At 36.6% G+C, this 16,670-nt stretch overlaps 7 protein-coding genes across 7 annotated transcripts, besides 21 other annotated features; 4 read left to right on the plus strand and 3 right to left on the minus strand.

The window, feature by feature from the left end:
• The first annotated feature begins 374 nt into the window (after positions 1–374).
• Positions 375–446: a sequence feature (Signal peptide predicted for TA06115 by SignalP 2.0 HMM (Signal peptide probability 0.978, signal anchor probability 0.004) with cleavage site probability 0.885 between residues 24 and 25).
• TA06115 (uncharacterized protein) lies at positions 375–1,201 on the plus strand (the record flags this gene model as incomplete). Its single annotated transcript, XM_948812.1, has 2 exons — positions 375–929; positions 959–1,201. 2 exons carry the CDS (start codon positions 375–377, stop codon positions 1,199–1,201), a joined length of 798 nt encoding a protein of 265 aa, XP_953905.1.
• A 127-nt stretch (positions 1,202–1,328) lies between these two features.
• On the minus strand, positions 1,329–1,844 carry TA06110 (uncharacterized protein; the record flags this gene model as incomplete). Its single annotated transcript, XM_948813.1, has 1 exon — positions 1,329–1,844. The coding sequence occupies one exon, from the start codon at positions 1,842–1,844 to the stop codon at positions 1,329–1,331; it is 516 nt and encodes a 171-aa protein (XP_953906.1).
• Positions 1,845–2,224: 380 nt separating this feature from the next.
• TA06105 (SNF2-family protein (chromodomain-helicase-DNA-binding protein 1)) lies at positions 2,225–7,675 on the minus strand (the record flags this gene model as incomplete). Its single annotated transcript, XM_948814.1, has 1 exon — positions 2,225–7,675. The coding sequence occupies one exon, from the start codon at positions 7,673–7,675 to the stop codon at positions 2,225–2,227; it is 5,451 nt and encodes a 1,816-aa protein (XP_953907.1).
• A 1,601-nt stretch (positions 7,676–9,276) lies between these two features.
• TA06100 (splicing factor (SR protein), putative) lies at positions 9,277–10,492 on the plus strand (the record flags this gene model as incomplete). Its single annotated transcript, XM_948815.1, has 3 exons — positions 9,277–9,381; positions 9,441–9,682; positions 9,814–10,492. 3 exons carry the CDS (start codon positions 9,277–9,279, stop codon positions 10,490–10,492), a joined length of 1,026 nt encoding a protein of 341 aa, XP_953908.1.
• Positions 10,493–10,677: 185 nt separating this feature from the next.
• TA06095 (Tpr-related protein family member, putative) lies at positions 10,678–13,356 on the plus strand (the record flags this gene model as incomplete). The annotated part of the gene is made up of 1 exon (XM_948816.1): positions 10,678–13,356. The coding sequence occupies one exon, from the start codon at positions 10,678–10,680 to the stop codon at positions 13,354–13,356; it is 2,679 nt and encodes an 892-aa protein (XP_953909.1).
• Positions 10,711–10,779: a sequence feature (11 probable transmembrane helices predicted for TA06095 by TMHMM2.0 at aa 12-34, 519-541, 548-570, 575-597, 610-632, 668-690, 703-725, 749-771, 792-814, 824-846 and 867-889).
• Positions 12,232–12,300: a sequence feature (11 probable transmembrane helices predicted for TA06095 by TMHMM2.0 at aa 12-34, 519-541, 548-570, 575-597, 610-632, 668-690, 703-725, 749-771, 792-814, 824-846 and 867-889).
• Positions 12,319–12,387: a sequence feature (11 probable transmembrane helices predicted for TA06095 by TMHMM2.0 at aa 12-34, 519-541, 548-570, 575-597, 610-632, 668-690, 703-725, 749-771, 792-814, 824-846 and 867-889).
• Positions 12,400–12,468: a sequence feature (11 probable transmembrane helices predicted for TA06095 by TMHMM2.0 at aa 12-34, 519-541, 548-570, 575-597, 610-632, 668-690, 703-725, 749-771, 792-814, 824-846 and 867-889).
• Positions 12,505–12,573: a sequence feature (11 probable transmembrane helices predicted for TA06095 by TMHMM2.0 at aa 12-34, 519-541, 548-570, 575-597, 610-632, 668-690, 703-725, 749-771, 792-814, 824-846 and 867-889).
• Positions 12,679–12,747: a sequence feature (11 probable transmembrane helices predicted for TA06095 by TMHMM2.0 at aa 12-34, 519-541, 548-570, 575-597, 610-632, 668-690, 703-725, 749-771, 792-814, 824-846 and 867-889).
• Positions 12,784–12,852: a sequence feature (11 probable transmembrane helices predicted for TA06095 by TMHMM2.0 at aa 12-34, 519-541, 548-570, 575-597, 610-632, 668-690, 703-725, 749-771, 792-814, 824-846 and 867-889).
• Positions 12,922–12,990: a sequence feature (11 probable transmembrane helices predicted for TA06095 by TMHMM2.0 at aa 12-34, 519-541, 548-570, 575-597, 610-632, 668-690, 703-725, 749-771, 792-814, 824-846 and 867-889).
• Positions 13,051–13,119: a sequence feature (11 probable transmembrane helices predicted for TA06095 by TMHMM2.0 at aa 12-34, 519-541, 548-570, 575-597, 610-632, 668-690, 703-725, 749-771, 792-814, 824-846 and 867-889).
• Positions 13,147–13,215: a sequence feature (11 probable transmembrane helices predicted for TA06095 by TMHMM2.0 at aa 12-34, 519-541, 548-570, 575-597, 610-632, 668-690, 703-725, 749-771, 792-814, 824-846 and 867-889).
• Positions 13,276–13,344: a sequence feature (11 probable transmembrane helices predicted for TA06095 by TMHMM2.0 at aa 12-34, 519-541, 548-570, 575-597, 610-632, 668-690, 703-725, 749-771, 792-814, 824-846 and 867-889).
• Positions 13,357–13,520: 164 nt separating the features above from the next.
• Positions 13,521–15,038, plus strand: TA06090 (Tpr-related protein family member, putative; the record flags this gene model as incomplete). Its single annotated transcript, XM_948817.1, has 1 exon — positions 13,521–15,038. One exon carries the CDS (start codon positions 13,521–13,523, stop codon positions 15,036–15,038), a length of 1,518 nt encoding a protein of 505 aa, XP_953910.1.
• Positions 13,563–13,616: a sequence feature (9 probable transmembrane helices predicted for TA06090 by TMHMM2.0 at aa 15-32, 101-123, 133-155, 195-217, 237-259, 272-290, 341-363, 384-406 and 416-438).
• Positions 13,821–13,889: a sequence feature (9 probable transmembrane helices predicted for TA06090 by TMHMM2.0 at aa 15-32, 101-123, 133-155, 195-217, 237-259, 272-290, 341-363, 384-406 and 416-438).
• Positions 13,917–13,985: a sequence feature (9 probable transmembrane helices predicted for TA06090 by TMHMM2.0 at aa 15-32, 101-123, 133-155, 195-217, 237-259, 272-290, 341-363, 384-406 and 416-438).
• Positions 14,103–14,171: a sequence feature (9 probable transmembrane helices predicted for TA06090 by TMHMM2.0 at aa 15-32, 101-123, 133-155, 195-217, 237-259, 272-290, 341-363, 384-406 and 416-438).
• Positions 14,229–14,297: a sequence feature (9 probable transmembrane helices predicted for TA06090 by TMHMM2.0 at aa 15-32, 101-123, 133-155, 195-217, 237-259, 272-290, 341-363, 384-406 and 416-438).
• Positions 14,334–14,390: a sequence feature (9 probable transmembrane helices predicted for TA06090 by TMHMM2.0 at aa 15-32, 101-123, 133-155, 195-217, 237-259, 272-290, 341-363, 384-406 and 416-438).
• Positions 14,541–14,609: a sequence feature (9 probable transmembrane helices predicted for TA06090 by TMHMM2.0 at aa 15-32, 101-123, 133-155, 195-217, 237-259, 272-290, 341-363, 384-406 and 416-438).
• Positions 14,670–14,738: a sequence feature (9 probable transmembrane helices predicted for TA06090 by TMHMM2.0 at aa 15-32, 101-123, 133-155, 195-217, 237-259, 272-290, 341-363, 384-406 and 416-438).
• Positions 14,766–14,834: a sequence feature (9 probable transmembrane helices predicted for TA06090 by TMHMM2.0 at aa 15-32, 101-123, 133-155, 195-217, 237-259, 272-290, 341-363, 384-406 and 416-438).
• A 93-nt stretch (positions 15,039–15,131) lies between the features above and the next one.
• Positions 15,132–16,560, minus strand: TA06080 (uncharacterized protein; the record flags this gene model as incomplete). Its single annotated transcript, XM_948818.1, has 10 exons — positions 15,132–15,226; positions 15,255–15,324; positions 15,357–15,444; positions 15,494–15,528; positions 15,585–15,611; positions 15,645–15,825; positions 15,875–15,991; positions 16,024–16,103; positions 16,156–16,231; positions 16,286–16,560. The coding sequence occupies 10 exons, from the start codon at positions 16,558–16,560 to the stop codon at positions 15,132–15,134; spliced, it is 1,044 nt and encodes a 347-aa protein (XP_953911.1).
• Between the last annotated feature and the right edge of the window lie 110 nt (positions 16,561–16,670).

Genomic DNA, 16,670 nt, shown 5'->3' on the forward strand with positions numbered 1-16,670 from the left:
ATATTTATTTACTAACTATTATATAAACCTGATAAATACATATTTTAGTTGATTAAATTTATAATTTTTTAAATGTGTATTTTAATTGTGTTTTAAAATAGACAATGACGTTATTTAACAATCCTTCCTTGGTATATCTTCTTGATCTCACCGATTCTTTTGAGAATTATAAGGAACTCAATAATTCATTTCACATCTAACAAATATCATTTATCAATTATTATTTTTAGTTATTTTTACATTATTTTTATTTCGTCTATTATAGCACCTTTCGGCACCTATATGTTCTGTTCAATGTGTTTCTAATTTCACCTTTAACGTGAGATTTTATTATGTCATCTTTCCATTTCACTTGTTTTTAATTGTCATTGATTATGAAATTAAATAGTATCGCAATAGTCTTTTTGTTTTCCTGTTTCTTGAACTTTTTTAAAAATGTGTCTGCCCTTAGGCGTAGTTCTCCAGATGTATCACTAGACGATTCTTTTCTCCAAGTAAAATCAGCTTCTGCACAAGATAAACAAGATGTGACCCAGGGTTCAAACCCAAGGGTCCAAGTCCCTTCGGTAGACCCTGAAGGTTTAAAGAAGATGGTGGCTGCCGCAGTTCTTTCCAACCAGAACCAACCTCTCCAAAACGGTGCTCTGAATCCTGAAGATTATAATCAAACTGCTGCCGTAAATTCATTGAATAAAGCCGTTAATGTAATGGCTAGCCCTGTGAACGGAGTAAATCCCATGGCAGCTGTTGGTGCTATGAACTCACTTAATGGAATGACCGGTGTAACAGATAATTTTAATCAGACAGCGCCAGTTAATTATCAGGACAATAACCAAACTCAAGAAACCAGCCTTGATCACCTGAATCTACTTTTGGATCCTTCTTTAGCAAAAATATCTGAAGCTGATAGACATATAAAAGAATGCATGGTTAGTGTATTTTTTATTAATCTTTTTAGGAACGTTCTGTGCATAGCCTTAAAAAGGTCTTGGAAGGACTCACCAACCTTGCAACTCTAGCTAAAAATAGGGAAAATGAACCTTTTAGTGTTTTGGGAGATGATTACACAATGCGTAACGTTTTAGATCTCATGAACAAGGAGCTCAGGCAAGTTGAATCTCTCCAGAAAGTAGTGCTTCAATTCAACGCCTTCGCACTTTCAACATTCACTAAAAATGAAGACGATAATAAAAAATCATAATTAGTGCTCATAAAAATCCTAATGAGTACTCATAAAATTCCTAATTGGCACTCATAAAAATCATAATTTTATCAAACGTATTGTGATATATTAGGCACATCTAGATAATTTAATTTTATTAATATAATCATTGTTCTTGTTGCGTTTCAGTTTCATCATTTACGCCCATTTCTTCCTGAACCTGAGCACTAATCAATTCATCTTGCACTTTATACATGTCTGACGTCTCCCTCAACTTCATCATGTTTAAGCGAATCTCATCCTCTTCAATCAAATCTTTGAACTGGTGAATGAACGCCTTTTTGTGAAACAACGACTCCACGTTGTCACATAACCTATCGAGGTAGTGGCTTATCCCAGTGTGGTTGGTAAGTGCGATGAGAGGTTTTGTAGTGGTTATGGCTCTAGACTGAGAAAAGGAATTTGCACTGATTTTGCCTTCCTCATTTCTCCAGGTGAATGATCCGTTTTTCATTCTGCGAATACTCGAGTATACCAAGTTACTATTCTTTACACCATTCAAAACCGAAATTGTAATTGGCATCATGTTTGAATTTGTCGGAATTGGTGAAATTCTAGTCTCTGGAATTAAAAGGTCATCGTAAAGGTCGTCCAAGAGGTATCTGCTAGTTGAATTCCGCATTGTCCGAAATTAAGCGATAACAATTCCATATTTAATTGTTTTTGATATTTTGGCAAGATCCTGAACGGACCTGCACTTTTTTCTAGGAAAAATTTTTTCCACCCTTCTGTACCAATTTAAATACATTTTATAAATTTTATTAATTATAATATTTAAAACGAATTTTAAAATATTTTTAAATGGTTTTTAATATTTAAATAAAATTTACATAATCTATAAATTACACATTTAGATAAAATAAAATATACTATGATACACTAAATTTTATTATGTATATGGTATAATATATTATTGATTCCGTGTTGTGTTTGTAGAATCCATTTGAAATTTTTTAGAATCTAATTGAAATTAATTTCTGTGTTATATTAGATTCTATGTGTTTAGTAAGATTCTAGGTGGAATTGGTCTGATTGTATGATTTTGGAGACGAATTTCCAGCAGGCTGTTCTGAGTTTGTTTGCGACAACTTCGTCAGGACAGACATTGAGGTTACTGTCAAGTGCGTTTTTGACCATCTTGACTGTGTCTCTGACCTGTGTTTGGAACTCTTCTGATTTGAGGTTCTCTGTGAAATCCAAGGATGGGTTTCTGAGACGTTTTGTGGTTCTCAGGACATCTCTACAGGACTTTAACACGTGCTTGACTGCGCTCGCATAATGGTCTCTGGACGTGAGTTTTCCTGTGGAGAGCAAATTTGCGACATCGATAACATCTTTGCTGGCGTCGGAGGGGTCGAGTGTGTAAATATCACTCAAGTCATCTCGAACCTTATCGTTAGGTCCTTCTGATGGCGTCAGGTCATTTTCCTTATCACTTGTTACTGATTCCTTTTTCTTGACCTTAACGGGTGTTTCTCGGACCGTTGATAGCCTCTTTTCATCGCTTAGTGTGATAACTGAGCTTGGATCAATATACGTGTTCACAATCTTAAGAAGTTTCATCGCACGGTTTTTCAACTTATCGTGCTTAATGTCCTGGAGTACTCCAACACATAACTCCTTGTCTGCACACATTTGAGACCAGTATCCAAACCCTAACTTGTTAATAAGCTTGAGAAGGTTTACTATATCATCTGAGGTCCATGTTTCCTTGCCTTCGTTCATTTGGTCAAGTACTTGCTGAGGGATCTCAAACTCGTCGTTTGGAGCCATGTTCCAAGAGCTTCCTGCAAGCTTTCGCCCAAACTGTTCTAGGCTTTCAAGCAATTTCATCTTATCTAAGAAGTCCTGTGCGTTGACTTTGATTTCTCCCATCTCTACAATCAGTTGACTTCTTCTCGAACGCCTATCTTCGTCGTCCGCATTCGACTTGAGCTTTGACTTGCAAGTGTCAATCATGTTCTGACACTCGTTCAGGATAACTCTCGGGTCAACCTTGTTGAGCTTAGTGTCTGCGTGTATGTCCTTCAGTCTGAGCTCTGGTACTCCAAACTTGCTTAAGCTTCTATGGATCTTCATTTTATCTTTAATTGTCAAAACAGCCTTTCTTGACCTACGTTGTCCTCTTTTACCCTTAATTCCTTCTTGAGACTGTAATAATTCCTTTGTTGTTTTCCTGGGTTGGAAATCTGCATCAGCCTCGTCGTCAGAATAATCATCGGTCTCAATGGTTCCTGTATCCTTAGCTCTTGTTCTTCTTGGGCCCATAACAAGCAACTCCTCTTGTTTCTTCTTCTTAAGCTTAACACGTTCCTCCAGAGGAATTGTTGCTTCCCAAAACTCCTTGTCGTTTTCTCCAGTCGCCTCCAGTTGGCCTTCTGGTGGCTCATATCTAAACTCTGTTATGTTCGTGTACGACGACAACAAATCAGCTGCCAAGTCTGAATCATTTTCTTTAGTGAGTTCTGCTTCTTGAAGTACTTTATCCAAATCAATATCTAATTTTTCGTCTGTTGAGGATGTCTTGTTTGTTTGTGGGTTTGCAGTTGCCCAGAGCTTTGATGCTCCGAACTTGAGGATCTTTGCTAGCTCCTCACGGGAAAATCCTGATTTCCCATCGTCGTTGAACATTACTGCGTCCCCTCTCTTATTTAATCCCTGTACAACTAGTGCATCAAGCACCATCTTCGTTTTTGCTCTCTCTAATATTGTTTGCTCTATTGAATCTTTTGTTACAAGTCTGTATATTTGTACCGTTTTCGTCTGGCCTATCCTATGTGCTCTTGCTTCTGCCTGCAAGTCGTTTTGTGGGTTCCAATCTGAGTCGTATATGATCACTGTGTCTGCTGATGTCAAGTTAATTCCTAGTCCTCCTGCTTTTGTTGAGAGTAGAAAGCAGAAGTCATCGCTCTGTGGGTCATTGAAGTGGTCCATTGCTTTTTTCCTCACTTCTTTTCCCATCGTTCCATCAAGTCTTTGATGCTTAAATCCTCTCAATGTCAAATACTCACTTATAATATTAAGCATCCTGACCATTTGTGAGAAAATCAAGACTCTGTGTCCCTTCTCCTTCAGACGCTGAAGCAGCTTGTCTAGCAAACATATCTTCCCGCTTCCGTATATAAGCCCTTGAAGCCACACTTGTCTATCTTCGGGCTCGTAACACAGGAAGGGGTGGTTGCAAACCTTTTTCAGCTCCATACAGATGTTCTGTAGTGAGCTTCTTGAGCCTCCTGAGTTCCTTGCCAACTCCTCATAATTTCTTGCCAGAATATTCTTGTACCATTCAATCTGCATTGGTGAGAGTTCCACTCTCAAAATCCTCTCAACCTTATTTGGCAGCGATTTTTCAACGTCTTTCTTAACTCTTCGAAGCACAAACTCGTGTAACTCGTGCTGTAATGATAGCAGCTGCTTCTGTTTATTTTCTCCTATTGCAGCTGGATTTTCGATTTCGCTATATCTTCTTCTGAAATCTTCGTAGTATGGGTAAATCTGTGGGTTAATGAAATGCAACAGTGTCCAGAGCTCCTCCAGGTTATTGTGGAGTGGAGTTCCACTTAGCAAGAGCTTGTAGTCTGCCATGAACTGCATCAACTCTACGAAGCGTTTACTATTTTTATTCTTCAGTTGGTGTGCTTCGTCCACAACCATCAGCTGCCAGCTTATTCTGCGTAGAAAGTCCAAGTCTGCTGGCGAGTTGATTATGCTCGGCGTTGTAATGCATACATCGCACTTGTAGCGTTCTCCCTTTCCTGGCACGAAAATTCGCGTTAGCTCACGTTGACGTATCATTTCGCGGGCTGTTGCGTTTCCGTAGTAGCACACTGCGTTTGCTTGTGGGAGCCATGCTTCAAACTCTCTCATCCAGTTATCTATTGTGCTTTGGGGCACGATGATTAGGTATGGTCCAATTAGAAACTCTTTGTACATGAAGTGGCCTACTAGTGATATCGTTTGTACCGTCTTTCCCAGCCCCATTTCATCTGCTAATAGCACCGACAGACCTCGCTTCATACGGTTTACCATCCAGTTAAGTCCCGTCAGCTGGTAGTCTCTCAGCTTCCTCGGCTCTGATACTTTATAAATCGAGTTGGGTACGTTATCTCTGAGGTGGTACTTTTTAACTCCAGCATCTCCTTGCTGTGCTGAATTAACTGAGTTTTCTGTGGAGCCTGTGTTTACTGATTGCTGGGCGTTTGGTTCTGACTTAACAGAGTTAGGAAACGATTGAGCTGAGGTTGTAGAATTGGTTTCTTGGTCTAGGTCCATTTTTACATCTTCTTGCTCATTTTTTTCCTCCTTTACTCCATTTATTTTCACATCCGTCTCATTATTAACCATCGGTTCTTGTTCTTTAACTAAATTTGTTACTTCTCCCTTAACTGAATCTTGAGGTTTTACCGCGTCCGCCTTCACCTCACCCGCTTCGTTTACACCATCAGTCTTCAAACGGTTCGCTCTTGCTGCTAAAATGGTGTAGTATAATCTGGAGGTATATCCTAAATCCTCTAAATATGTTGGATTTGACAGGTATTTAGGCGTCTCGTAATATGGCTCGAATTTGGTCAAGGATATTGAGTGCGTGTTCCAGGGGATCTTCCTCGCTGCCTCACCCAAAATCCTGTCTTCTCTAATCTTATATGCGTCAATTAAATCTTGGAACCCGTGTTCCACTAATGTTTCCTCATCCTCTTCTGTGCATTGGTCGTATGGGCAACTACGCCACTTGACTAGGTATACCATAACGCCGTTTTCATCTTTGTAGTGTGTTACGATGCGTTCTGCTATCAATGAGTCTTCATCGATTTGTTTCTGGAGTCCCAGAGCTATGTTTTCCTGTTCTATTTCATCCAGTGTCATATATTTCTGGCGTTCCTCCAGGTTCTTAAAGCGCTTAATGTAGTTGTCAAGTCTACGTATTCCATTGTATTCTTTTAAATTTTCATACACATCCCATGTGTTGTGGATATGCGCAAATCCTTGCCATTTTATTAAATACTCCCACTCTCCATCCTCACGCTGTCTGTGGTTAATAACTCGGTCAATTCCTCCTGAGCTTTTCTTTTCTTCTTCTTCCCCTTCAACTACTTCCTCTTCCTCTGAGTATTCTAATTCTGCGTAATTTACTTTATGTTTCCTATGTCTTAGTGATAAACCGCTACTTTCTATCGAGTTAGGGTCATAGTCATGGCCGCTAAACTGTGGAGACTCATCACTCGACTCATCAAACTGTAAATAGTTGCTTCTCGAATAGGGGTTTACTGGCTTAGCAGGTGTTGGCTTCTTGTAACTAACTCCCTTCTTTCTTCCTCTATTACTCTTTACCCCTGTTGGGTTAATGTTATTCACTGTTGTCGGTTGATAGTTTGCTATATAATCTTCCTGTGTATCGGATTCCGTTTCATTGTACTCATCGTATTTTGCAGTCTTCGTTCGAGTGCGATTACTCCTTCTAATGCTGCTACTTCCGTCGTTGAGTCGAAGTGATCTTGAGACTAAAAACTCGTCATCTGAGTTATCTGATGCGCTAAAGTAGTCTTGGAGGACATTTTTAAAATCTGAGTCCTCTCTTGGTTCTCTCGATGCTCTTGGTGCCCTGCGCTTCTTCGACTGTGTTGCTAGGGCGTCCAGTACCTGTGTTACATTCTGGAACTGACTATTTGCAAGTCTCAATGACGGGATGCTGTCAATTGCGTTATTGACTAGTAGGCGTGGTCCGTAGTACATCCCGCCCATACCACCTGGGTGCATCATGGGCATTCCTACTGGGTTCATGGGATTACCCATCATATTTGGGTACATATTTGGTGGCATATTACTCATTGGTTGTTGCTTAGTTTCTCCTGTTTCTTCAGTTTTTGTTTCACCTTGTTGTTGCTGTTGCTGCTGCTGTTGCATCATCATTGCACTTTGGACTTGCTGGTTATGTCCCATTTGTTGTTGCATCATTGGATGCGTTGGGGCCATTTGTTGCATTGGTTGTACTCTGTTGAGGTATGCGTTATATTGTGGCATAAATCTTGACATTCCCATTTGCATATTCATTGGCATTCCTTTTTGTCCTTGTTGGTTCTGGTACATTTGCATTTGATAATAATACATATTTGGGTTCATTACTCCGTTACCCATTCGCATCATCATCTGTTGGTTCGCTCCCATATGCTGATTTTGTCCCATTTGTGGGTTTTGTCCTTGTTGACTTGGACCAACTTGTTGTCCCATTTGGTTTGGTTGTACATGTTGAGGTTGGTTCATTTGTGTGTTTTGCATTGGGTGTGATTGTACTTGTTGAGCCATTTGTGTGTTTGATCCTACTTGGTGTAGTTGATTTTGCAACTGGTTGGGTTGTAATTGGTTTTGTATTTTGTTTTGTTGTAGTTGTTGCTCTGCAACATCAGGTGTAGTCTCAGGAGTCTGAGCTGGTTCCGTAATTTGTTCGAGTGTATTCATTTGTGTTTAGTTATTTGCATCAAGAGTGAAAAGTTGAAAAGAACAAATTTTGGAAAGGAATTTGTGAATGACGTCTTTGTCAAACGTCTGCTAAATCAAAGGTATATCTTAAAATTACTCATTCAAATATTATTTAAAATAAATCATCTAATCTTCTCAGGTGTGTATTGGTTGTGTTTAATTTAAAATAATTTTCAGTGCTATTAAGTGTTATTGGTTTCCGCTATCAAAAAATCTCAATCTTATAATTTTACAAACTTTAAAGATAATCTACAACTTTAAGGCATCTATTCATATCCGTATCATATTTCTATAATCCATTTAATCATTTATAATCCTGTAAATTTCACCTTCTACAAGGACCGTTATGTATCTAGCGTTATGATCTACTACCCGCGCATGTTATTGCCTTATAATAAATATTGGGTTACATACCTAATTAATCATGGCTCTTTTAAATCATCCTTTACCTTCGATTATTACTTTTAAATTACTTTTCCTATTAAAACAATTAATTTTTTTCTTAAATATTAATTTTTTATATTCTTTTTTAATCGTTTCATTTTGTTACATAGACACAACATCACGTCGTCCTTTTATTAGATTTCGGTGTTTTTTACCTATTGATATTTTAATTTAGTTTTTTGGAATCATTAATTTCCTGATGTTTCCTTTCATTCTAGTTCATTTTTCCTACAATCCAGGCTTGGATTTTATTTAAAACTAGAATTTACACATTTCGTACCACTACATGATTTATCATATATTACATTCCATGAGCCATTTTTTATTTATTTATTTATTCTATAATAATTTTTAAATATTTGTGTTTGATTATACGTTAATATTTCATTTTTAACGATAGAATTAAATAATATTATTTGAAATGGCAATTGATCTAATTAGATCTTAAAATAAACCCGATTTATTAAATATAAAATATTATTAGCTATTTGTTGCATATGTTAAATTGTTAAGGTCGTAGAGGAAATTTGATATATACATAAATGCATTGTTGATAATCTAATAGTAGGAAAGGATAAAAAAACTATGATATCGAGAGAATATTACTAAAATAATAAGAATTAATATAAACTAAAATATATCAAGTGGAAATAATTTTAAAGTAATTCAGAAAGTGTAGAATATTTTACATTAATTGATGAGATTATTGAGTTAAATGAAATTATAAAGCTGTAGGTATTTGCATAAATAATTTGAAATATATAGTTCTTTATAAATTTGAAGCGTAAATAGTTTTAAATTAGTGAATAATTCTTGTATTAGCTTATCTGATACGCCCAACAATGATAATATCACAAATATCAATTAATCAATTCGTAGTAGTATTTTTTAATATATTAAATTAATTTTCTGTAATTTTGAATTCTACGGAAATTAATTTTACATAGAATCTCAGCTTAGAAATTATTTAAATTTCCACAATTTATCGTAATTTAATTATTTTGAATGTAAGGGCTTATTCTTATTTTATTCTTTATATCTCAATATTCTATATCGACATATTAAGCGTATAATCTGATAATTATTATAAAAATATTTAATTTTGATTGAGTTAATAATATTGTTTAGATTCTAGAATGGTTTACAAGGGCGGCAAAGCAAATCGTTCACCATCTTGTGTTTTTGTAGGAAATCTTCCCGACAGGGTTGATGAAAGGGATATTCATGACCTCTTTGATAAAGTATTTTCTTATTTATTTTATATATTCATAAAATAATCTGTTTACTAAATTGTTTGTAGTTTGGAGAAATAAAAGATGTTGACATAAAGCATGGGAAAACTTCCAATTACACCTCATACGCCTTTATAGAGTTTGCTAGTGTCAGATCGGCAGAAGACGCTGTAGATTCCCGTGATGGCTACGAATATGATAGATACAGACTTAGGGTCGAGTTTGCGGGAGAAAAGAAACCCAGAAGATATCCAAGTTATGACAGACCCAGAGATCGTGACAGATCAAATAGATATCCTCCACCAACCAGGTTTCTATCTAAACTATATTTTACTCAAATTCTATATGACATATTTACCATTTATACAACTTTAAAGTTATATTACATAATTATTGGTATATTATACACTATATACATATACACATGTATAATTCATTTAGAACTGATTATCGTCTCGTAATATCGAATTTACCTCATGGATGCCGATGGCAGCATTTAAAGGACCACATGAGGAAGGCTGGTCCTGTTGGATACGTTAATATAGTCCATGGGAAGGGTTTTGTCGACTACATGCACAAGTCTGACATGAAGTACGCCATCAGGAAACTAGATGGCTCTGAGCTCACTACTCCAGACGATAGCTGTCGCATAAGAGTTAAAAAGGATGAGTTCAGGAGGTCCAGGTCTAGGCATAGGTCATATGATAGAAGGTCAAGATCAGTTTCTGACCGTAGGAGTAGGTCCGTGAGGTCAGGCTCGCCCTACGAGAGGAGATCAAGATCTATCTCCGGCAAGAGGAGTAGGTCAGAAAGGTCTCGTTCTCCTTATGATAGGAGATCCAGAACTGTTTCTGACAGGAGAAGTCGATCTGTGAGGTCAGTTTCTGATAGGAGTAGATCGCCTTATGCTAAGAGGCAAAAATCGCGTGACAGGTCGGGTTCCGAGAGGTCCAGAACCCGTTCCAGGAGCGCTTCAGAGAGAAGATCGTATGAGAGGAGCCGTTCTGATGAGCGTCTAAAACTCAATTCTGAGCTTGAGCCTATGAAGCACACCTACGATAGAGATGCAGAAACCGAGACTGCCGCTGAAACATATAGAGAAAGTCCACTTAAAGTATGAATTTCTTAATCTATATGATACATAATATAAATTTCTATATTTAGATACTATAAATGGTACGATGAAGTTTAATGTTTGTTCTGATGGATACTGTGATTTTAAGTAATATTTCTGTAATATGCAACTACCATTTATTATCCCTACTGGATTATAAACTACAAATAGTTAACTGGATATCGCAATAAATGTTTCACATATGTATTGCTAACCAGGCTGCAGTTGGTGTTTCTGACTGTCCATTACTAATGGCTGCCTATATTCTTGCTGGTTTGGCTATGATGCTAAATATTAGACTCTCATACAGTTCTGCTCCATATGCACTAATTAGATTTAAGTTGCCTGAAAATCTTTTTAGTGTTTTTGTTAGAAGAATGGCTAGTGCTTTGGAACTTTGGTGTCTACCAAGTATGTTACTTGGTAACATAATGGACCTAATTCAAAAACTCGCTATTGATACAGATCCTGAACTTAGAATAGCAGCTGGTGCTAGTTCTCCCGATGGTCTTGTACAAATGGCCACTCAACTACATGACAGAGCCAACGAACTTGACCAGGCAGTTAAGAATGTTGGTAATGATGAGGGTGCCAAAGTACTCAAGTACAAGGCTGGCACCGAAGCTCAAAACGATGATCCTAAACATCTTAGGAAACTCGCAAAGGATCTACATAATGCAGCCACCCAACTAGAAAGTGTAGCTCCTGGCGATAGTACTAGTGATAACGATGCTCTTAAACTAAAAGCCGGTACAAGTGAAGACGATGGTCTTCGAAAGCTAGCCAAAACCCTGTACGAAGCAGCCAAAGCACTAGTCGATACCAGACCTAGTGATAATAATGCTGCCCAACAACTTGCCGATGCCGTAGGTCAAGATGAAAACACTACTGATAAACTTAGACAAGCACTCCAACAACTTGCTGGTGCTGATGGTGATCTAATTGCTAAGGCCGGTGCTGTCAGAGATGCATACGACAAATCCGGCGGTGACGGTGTAAAACCCAAATTCACTGCAGTTCAGGGACAAGAAGGTAAATATGACGGTGATAAGCAACCTCTGTATGAAGCAGTTAAAAAGGCATGGGAAGCTTTCAATGATCTGTATACTGCTAATCTCAAAAAACTTGCCAATGATCTTAAAGATGCTATCGGTACTACCGGCCAACCTAGTAAGCTCCAACAAACTCTATCAGAACTTGGTAATGATACTGGTGATGATCCAAGTACTAAGGCCAATGCTGTTAAAACAGCATACGAAGGCAGTACCGATAATGGTGTCAAACCTAAATTTGACGCACTCAAGGCGAAAGAATTTGCCTATCAAGCTATTGCCGCTATTAAATCACTTTACGAAAATGTTGTTAAGGCAATGACCGCATTTGATAATGTTTATAAACCTGAAGAACTACTCAAGGATGCTGTCGGTAATTCTGATCAGGCTCCTATTCCTCCTGGTAGTGATCCTAAGACTCTTCGTGAGGCTCTCCATGAACTTGGTAGTGCAGGAACTAGTGATCCTACTCTACATGCTAAGGCCAAAGCTGTCAAGGATAAATATTCTGAAGGTTGGTCTGACACTATAAAACAGAAATTCCACTTAGTACAGGCTCAAGCTAATGCATACGAACAGGGTAATACTATCAAAACTGAGAAATACAAGAACCTTCTTGATGCCTGGACCGCTTTCAATGATAAGTACTATAAGGTTATATCTTCTCCCAAATACAATACCATTATCATTCCATCGATCATTACTCAGTGGTTAAATTTCCTTACATATGTAATTCTATTGATTGTATATGTTGTGGGTGGCGACCAAGGTCATCTAACTGTGTTCTATTTTGTAATCGCAATTTCTGGAGTTGTGTTTGGAATTAACATGACTCTAGTGTATTCAGTGGACTTTAATTATATACCTGTTTATATTGTTGGTGAGAACTGTTTTCCAATCGTTACATCATTCATACACTACATTACAACACTGATGTTTGGTAATAGGAGGAAATGGAACAGCGACTTCATTGTAGTCTATGTGGACATAGTGGTTGCAATCATAATCTCACTGGTGGCAGCTGTGGTGTGGACATATTCCTACGTATGTAAAATCAAATATGGTTCAGCCACTGATAAGGATGCTTCTGGTTGGCACCACATATTTTCACATGGATTCTCTGGAGAATTTAACCCTGAAGTTATATCTCCTTTTCTGATGATAGTTGTCGGTATGGGACTAGTGTATGCTATTTATCCCGGTATAGCACCTGGTATGATTGTACCATTCTATTTGATTGATAAGATTGAAATGGTACTTCTAATAGCTACATTCTTTCCACCAGTAATCGTAGCTGCACTAAGAAGATCTTTTGCTTATGGTGATCCTAGGTCTCCAATGTGCAAATGGGATAGTGCAGGATTCTTGGGCTTTATGGGTTCTGGTTTACATTGGCATGCTTTTGATCTTCTTATGGTTATCAAGATCTCTCTGGCTGTAATCTTTATATACTCACTTCACTATAGAGAATCTAATATATCCAGGTCTATTATTAATCAACCTAAAATGTCAACATTTCTATCAATTACATTTTATATGTGTCATGAATGTTTGTTGGCATTGGGATTTCCAGGTCTTGTAGGAGCTAATGGTGGAGGTGACTACGTATTGATACCCCAATACATTGGTGCCCTATTTATGATCTTCTTAGCCTTTTATTCTGAGGGATACATTATTGAGTATAAAAGTCACGACCCCCAACATTGGCCCACAGAAGGTATGACGAAATGGAACGCGTTCTGCTATTGGTATTATTTGGTGATCATCTCATCGTATGGTTACGTCTTTCATCACGGTTTTTATTATGATAAAGTTTAATGTTTGTTCTGATGGATACTGTGATTTTAAGTAATATTTCTGTAATATAGTAATAACACGAGTACCTAGGACCACATAGAGAATAGTAGTTATCACTAACCGTTAGGTATCTGAGCGATCATTACATTTTGGAATAGTACTGTCACTATCACTAAATAGCAAAAATGACTTATACGGAAGAAGATGAAGGAGATCTTCAGACTGCAGCTTATATGTTTGCTGGACTAGCTATGATGCTTAATATTAGGCTTTCATACAGTGCTGCTCCATATGCCTTGTTGAGGTTCAAACTTCCTGAGAATCTTTTCAGTGTATTTGTTAGGACTACTTCGAGTGCTTTGGAACTTTGGTGTATTCCAAGCATGGCCATAGGTAACATAATGGAACAAGTATACAATTACAATTATATGGAAGAAGACAAGAAGAAGAGTAATGCTACTGAGGTCAAAAAGTATGGATGGATTGTAGTTCCTTCAATCGTTACTAATTGGTTAAACTTTCTCACATTTGTAATTCTCCTAATATTTTTCGTTACTGGTGGTGATAACGGTCATGTTACTGGTTATTACTGGATTATGGCCATATCTGGCTTTGTGTTTGGGATTAATATGGTCCTGGTATATGCTGTAGATTATAGATATCTTGCATTCTATATGGCAGGTGAAAATTCATTTCCAATGGTCACCTCTGCAATACTCTACTTTGCTACATCTATATTTGGTAACAGGAGGAAATATAACTCTGACTACCTTGTTGTTCTAATTGACATCTCAATTGCGATTCTAATAGCATTTGTAGCTTCTGTGTTGTGGACATTGGCGTTCTACTTCTATAAGACTCCACTGGGTGGTGCTGGGGATCCTGACTGGACAGTTGCATCTCCAATTGCTATGGTTATTGTCGGTATGGGACTTGTCTACTCTATTTATCCTGGAATTGCCCCTGGTATGATTGTACCATTTTATCTCATTGATAAGATTGAGATGGTACTTCTAGTAGCAACAGCTGTCCCACCAATCATAATTGCATTCCTTAGGAAATACAAACCAAACTGGTCTCCTCAAACCCAGTTCCTCCTATATAACTATAGGTTCGGTGGATGGACAGAATACAACGACCACAAAGAGAAAGAACAAGGAGACCCATCAAAAGGATACGTAAAAGATAATGATGCCCTTGTTCATGCTTGGATTTGGCACTTCTTTGATATACTGATTCCACTCCAGATCTGTCTAGCTATTATATTCATCTACTCCCTTCATTATAGAGACTCTCATATATCAAGATCCATCATTAATCAACCAAAGATGTCCACATTTCTAACCATAATATTTTATATGTGTCATGAGATTCTATTAGCTTTGGGGTTTCCTGGTATGGTTGGTAACAACGGAGCTGGAGGTAAAGTATTGCTACCAGTTCAGTATGTTGGTGCTCTTTTGATGGTGTTTTTAGCATTCTATAGCATAGGTTATATAACAGAATATAAGCGGCACGACCCTTCCCAGTGGCCAACCGAGGGCATGACAAAGTGGAATGCCCTGTGTTACTGGTTAAAGATGGCGAGCAAAATTACAAATAAAAATTTCAAACAATTGTTTACAACTGATTTACGTAGAGATCTAAATGTTTCTAAGAATAATATGGTAAATACTATAGTATATTACACATTGTTGAATTGAGCAGTTAGATGATTGAGATGATTCTGATCAACAAAAAGTGAAGCAACTAGTAAAAAAGACTTAAGTGCCTTTTTACGTAATTTTCTTCCAATATTATCTATCAAAATATTTTAAATAACTGAATTTATTACTTGGGGAGTTGAAAATTGATACGAGTGATGATCTTTTTATGGTGTCCATAACTGTATCTAAAAAATATAAAATGATAAAATAAACCTTTATCCCTTCGACTTTTAATAATTTTGTATAAAATATCCCAGTTTCTGTTTATATGAGGAACAGTAACCTATAAAATTATCTGAAATGTTATTGAGATACTGCAGTGTTGAATAACAAAGGAATCAACTTGTCGGTAGAAACAAATCGGTTGTAAATGTTTAAAAACTCCACACTAAGGGAAGAATAGCTAAAATTAAGTGTTAAATATTAGTTTACGTATGATTAATAAAAAATACCCCGAAAGCTCAACAAAATTTATCAAATCTTCTTCCTATGATCTTATATAAAAACACAATCAAGTATATAATAAATAGTATTAAAATGTACGATGAGTAATTTGTCAGAATTTGAATCCTAAAAATAAATGAAAATAATGAAATAAAATACATTCAATAGAAGTTTAAGTCTGCAGAACCGTAAAAAGTAAATTCTTGGAAACACTGTGATATATCTATTTATTAGGTCGAGTGATTTGGAACCACAAATCCTAGTATACAAACTCAGTAAATTCTTATTTGGTAGTCTCTCATATTCTAAATATGTTACTAGTACATCCTCCAACTCCACTCTATAGATTCGTTAATATATAATTAAGTAAAAATTAGATAATTAATTACATAAAATCTGGAGGAGCATCCTCTTGATCAAAGTTAGTAAGTATATCAATATGTTTTACAACCCATTTATAGTGTTTTGCTATTTCATGAATTTCCAAATTCCATTCATTACACCTTCTAAAACATGATTAATGAGCTTTAAAACACACCTAGTGACCTCATTGACTATCCCGGAATAGTCCCTTTTTAGAGCTAACAAACGTACCAAATGCTCCAATATCAAAGGCCTCTAAAAAACATAATATTTATACTTTAATTAATTTGTATTACTAATATTTTACCAGTTGCGGGCTTGAAGTAGCAGAAATCGTTAAAAATTTATTGAAAAGTTTATCAACAGATTCATTTTTAAAATATCTAAAAGTTAGTTATCAGCTGAGATTATAAATTGAATCTGAGTAAATTTGTTACATGTGGAATATTGATATAATGTAATTGAGTAAATCATCTGGAATATGGGCTTCAGGAGGAATAGAACTCAGAAATATGGTTGCGATTTCAATGGCATACTTATTAGTGTCCTCAGTGTTGTATGAAAGAAGAGTCTTCCCCAACTGCAATAGCTTAGAGTTTGTCTCACTTCTTAAGCTCTGAGGTCGACGTTTAGAAAACCGTTTATCTACATAGTTTGTAGGAGTTTTGGGGTTAGACTCTAAATTTGTCACTTCAGATTCTTCAGAATCCATAGCATAACACAGTTGTGTATAAATGATATTTTTTGCAAAATTAATTAAAACTTAATATATAATTTTACAAATAATTAAAATTAAAATTATGAATTAAATGTGTAAAGAAA

Source organism: Theileria annulata, chromosome 1 (genome assembly GCF_000003225.4).
Source record: "Theileria annulata chromosome 1, complete sequence, *** SEQUENCING IN PROGRESS ***".
In the NCBI taxonomy this organism is placed as follows: domain Eukaryota; phylum Apicomplexa; class Aconoidasida; order Piroplasmida; family Theileriidae; genus Theileria; species Theileria annulata.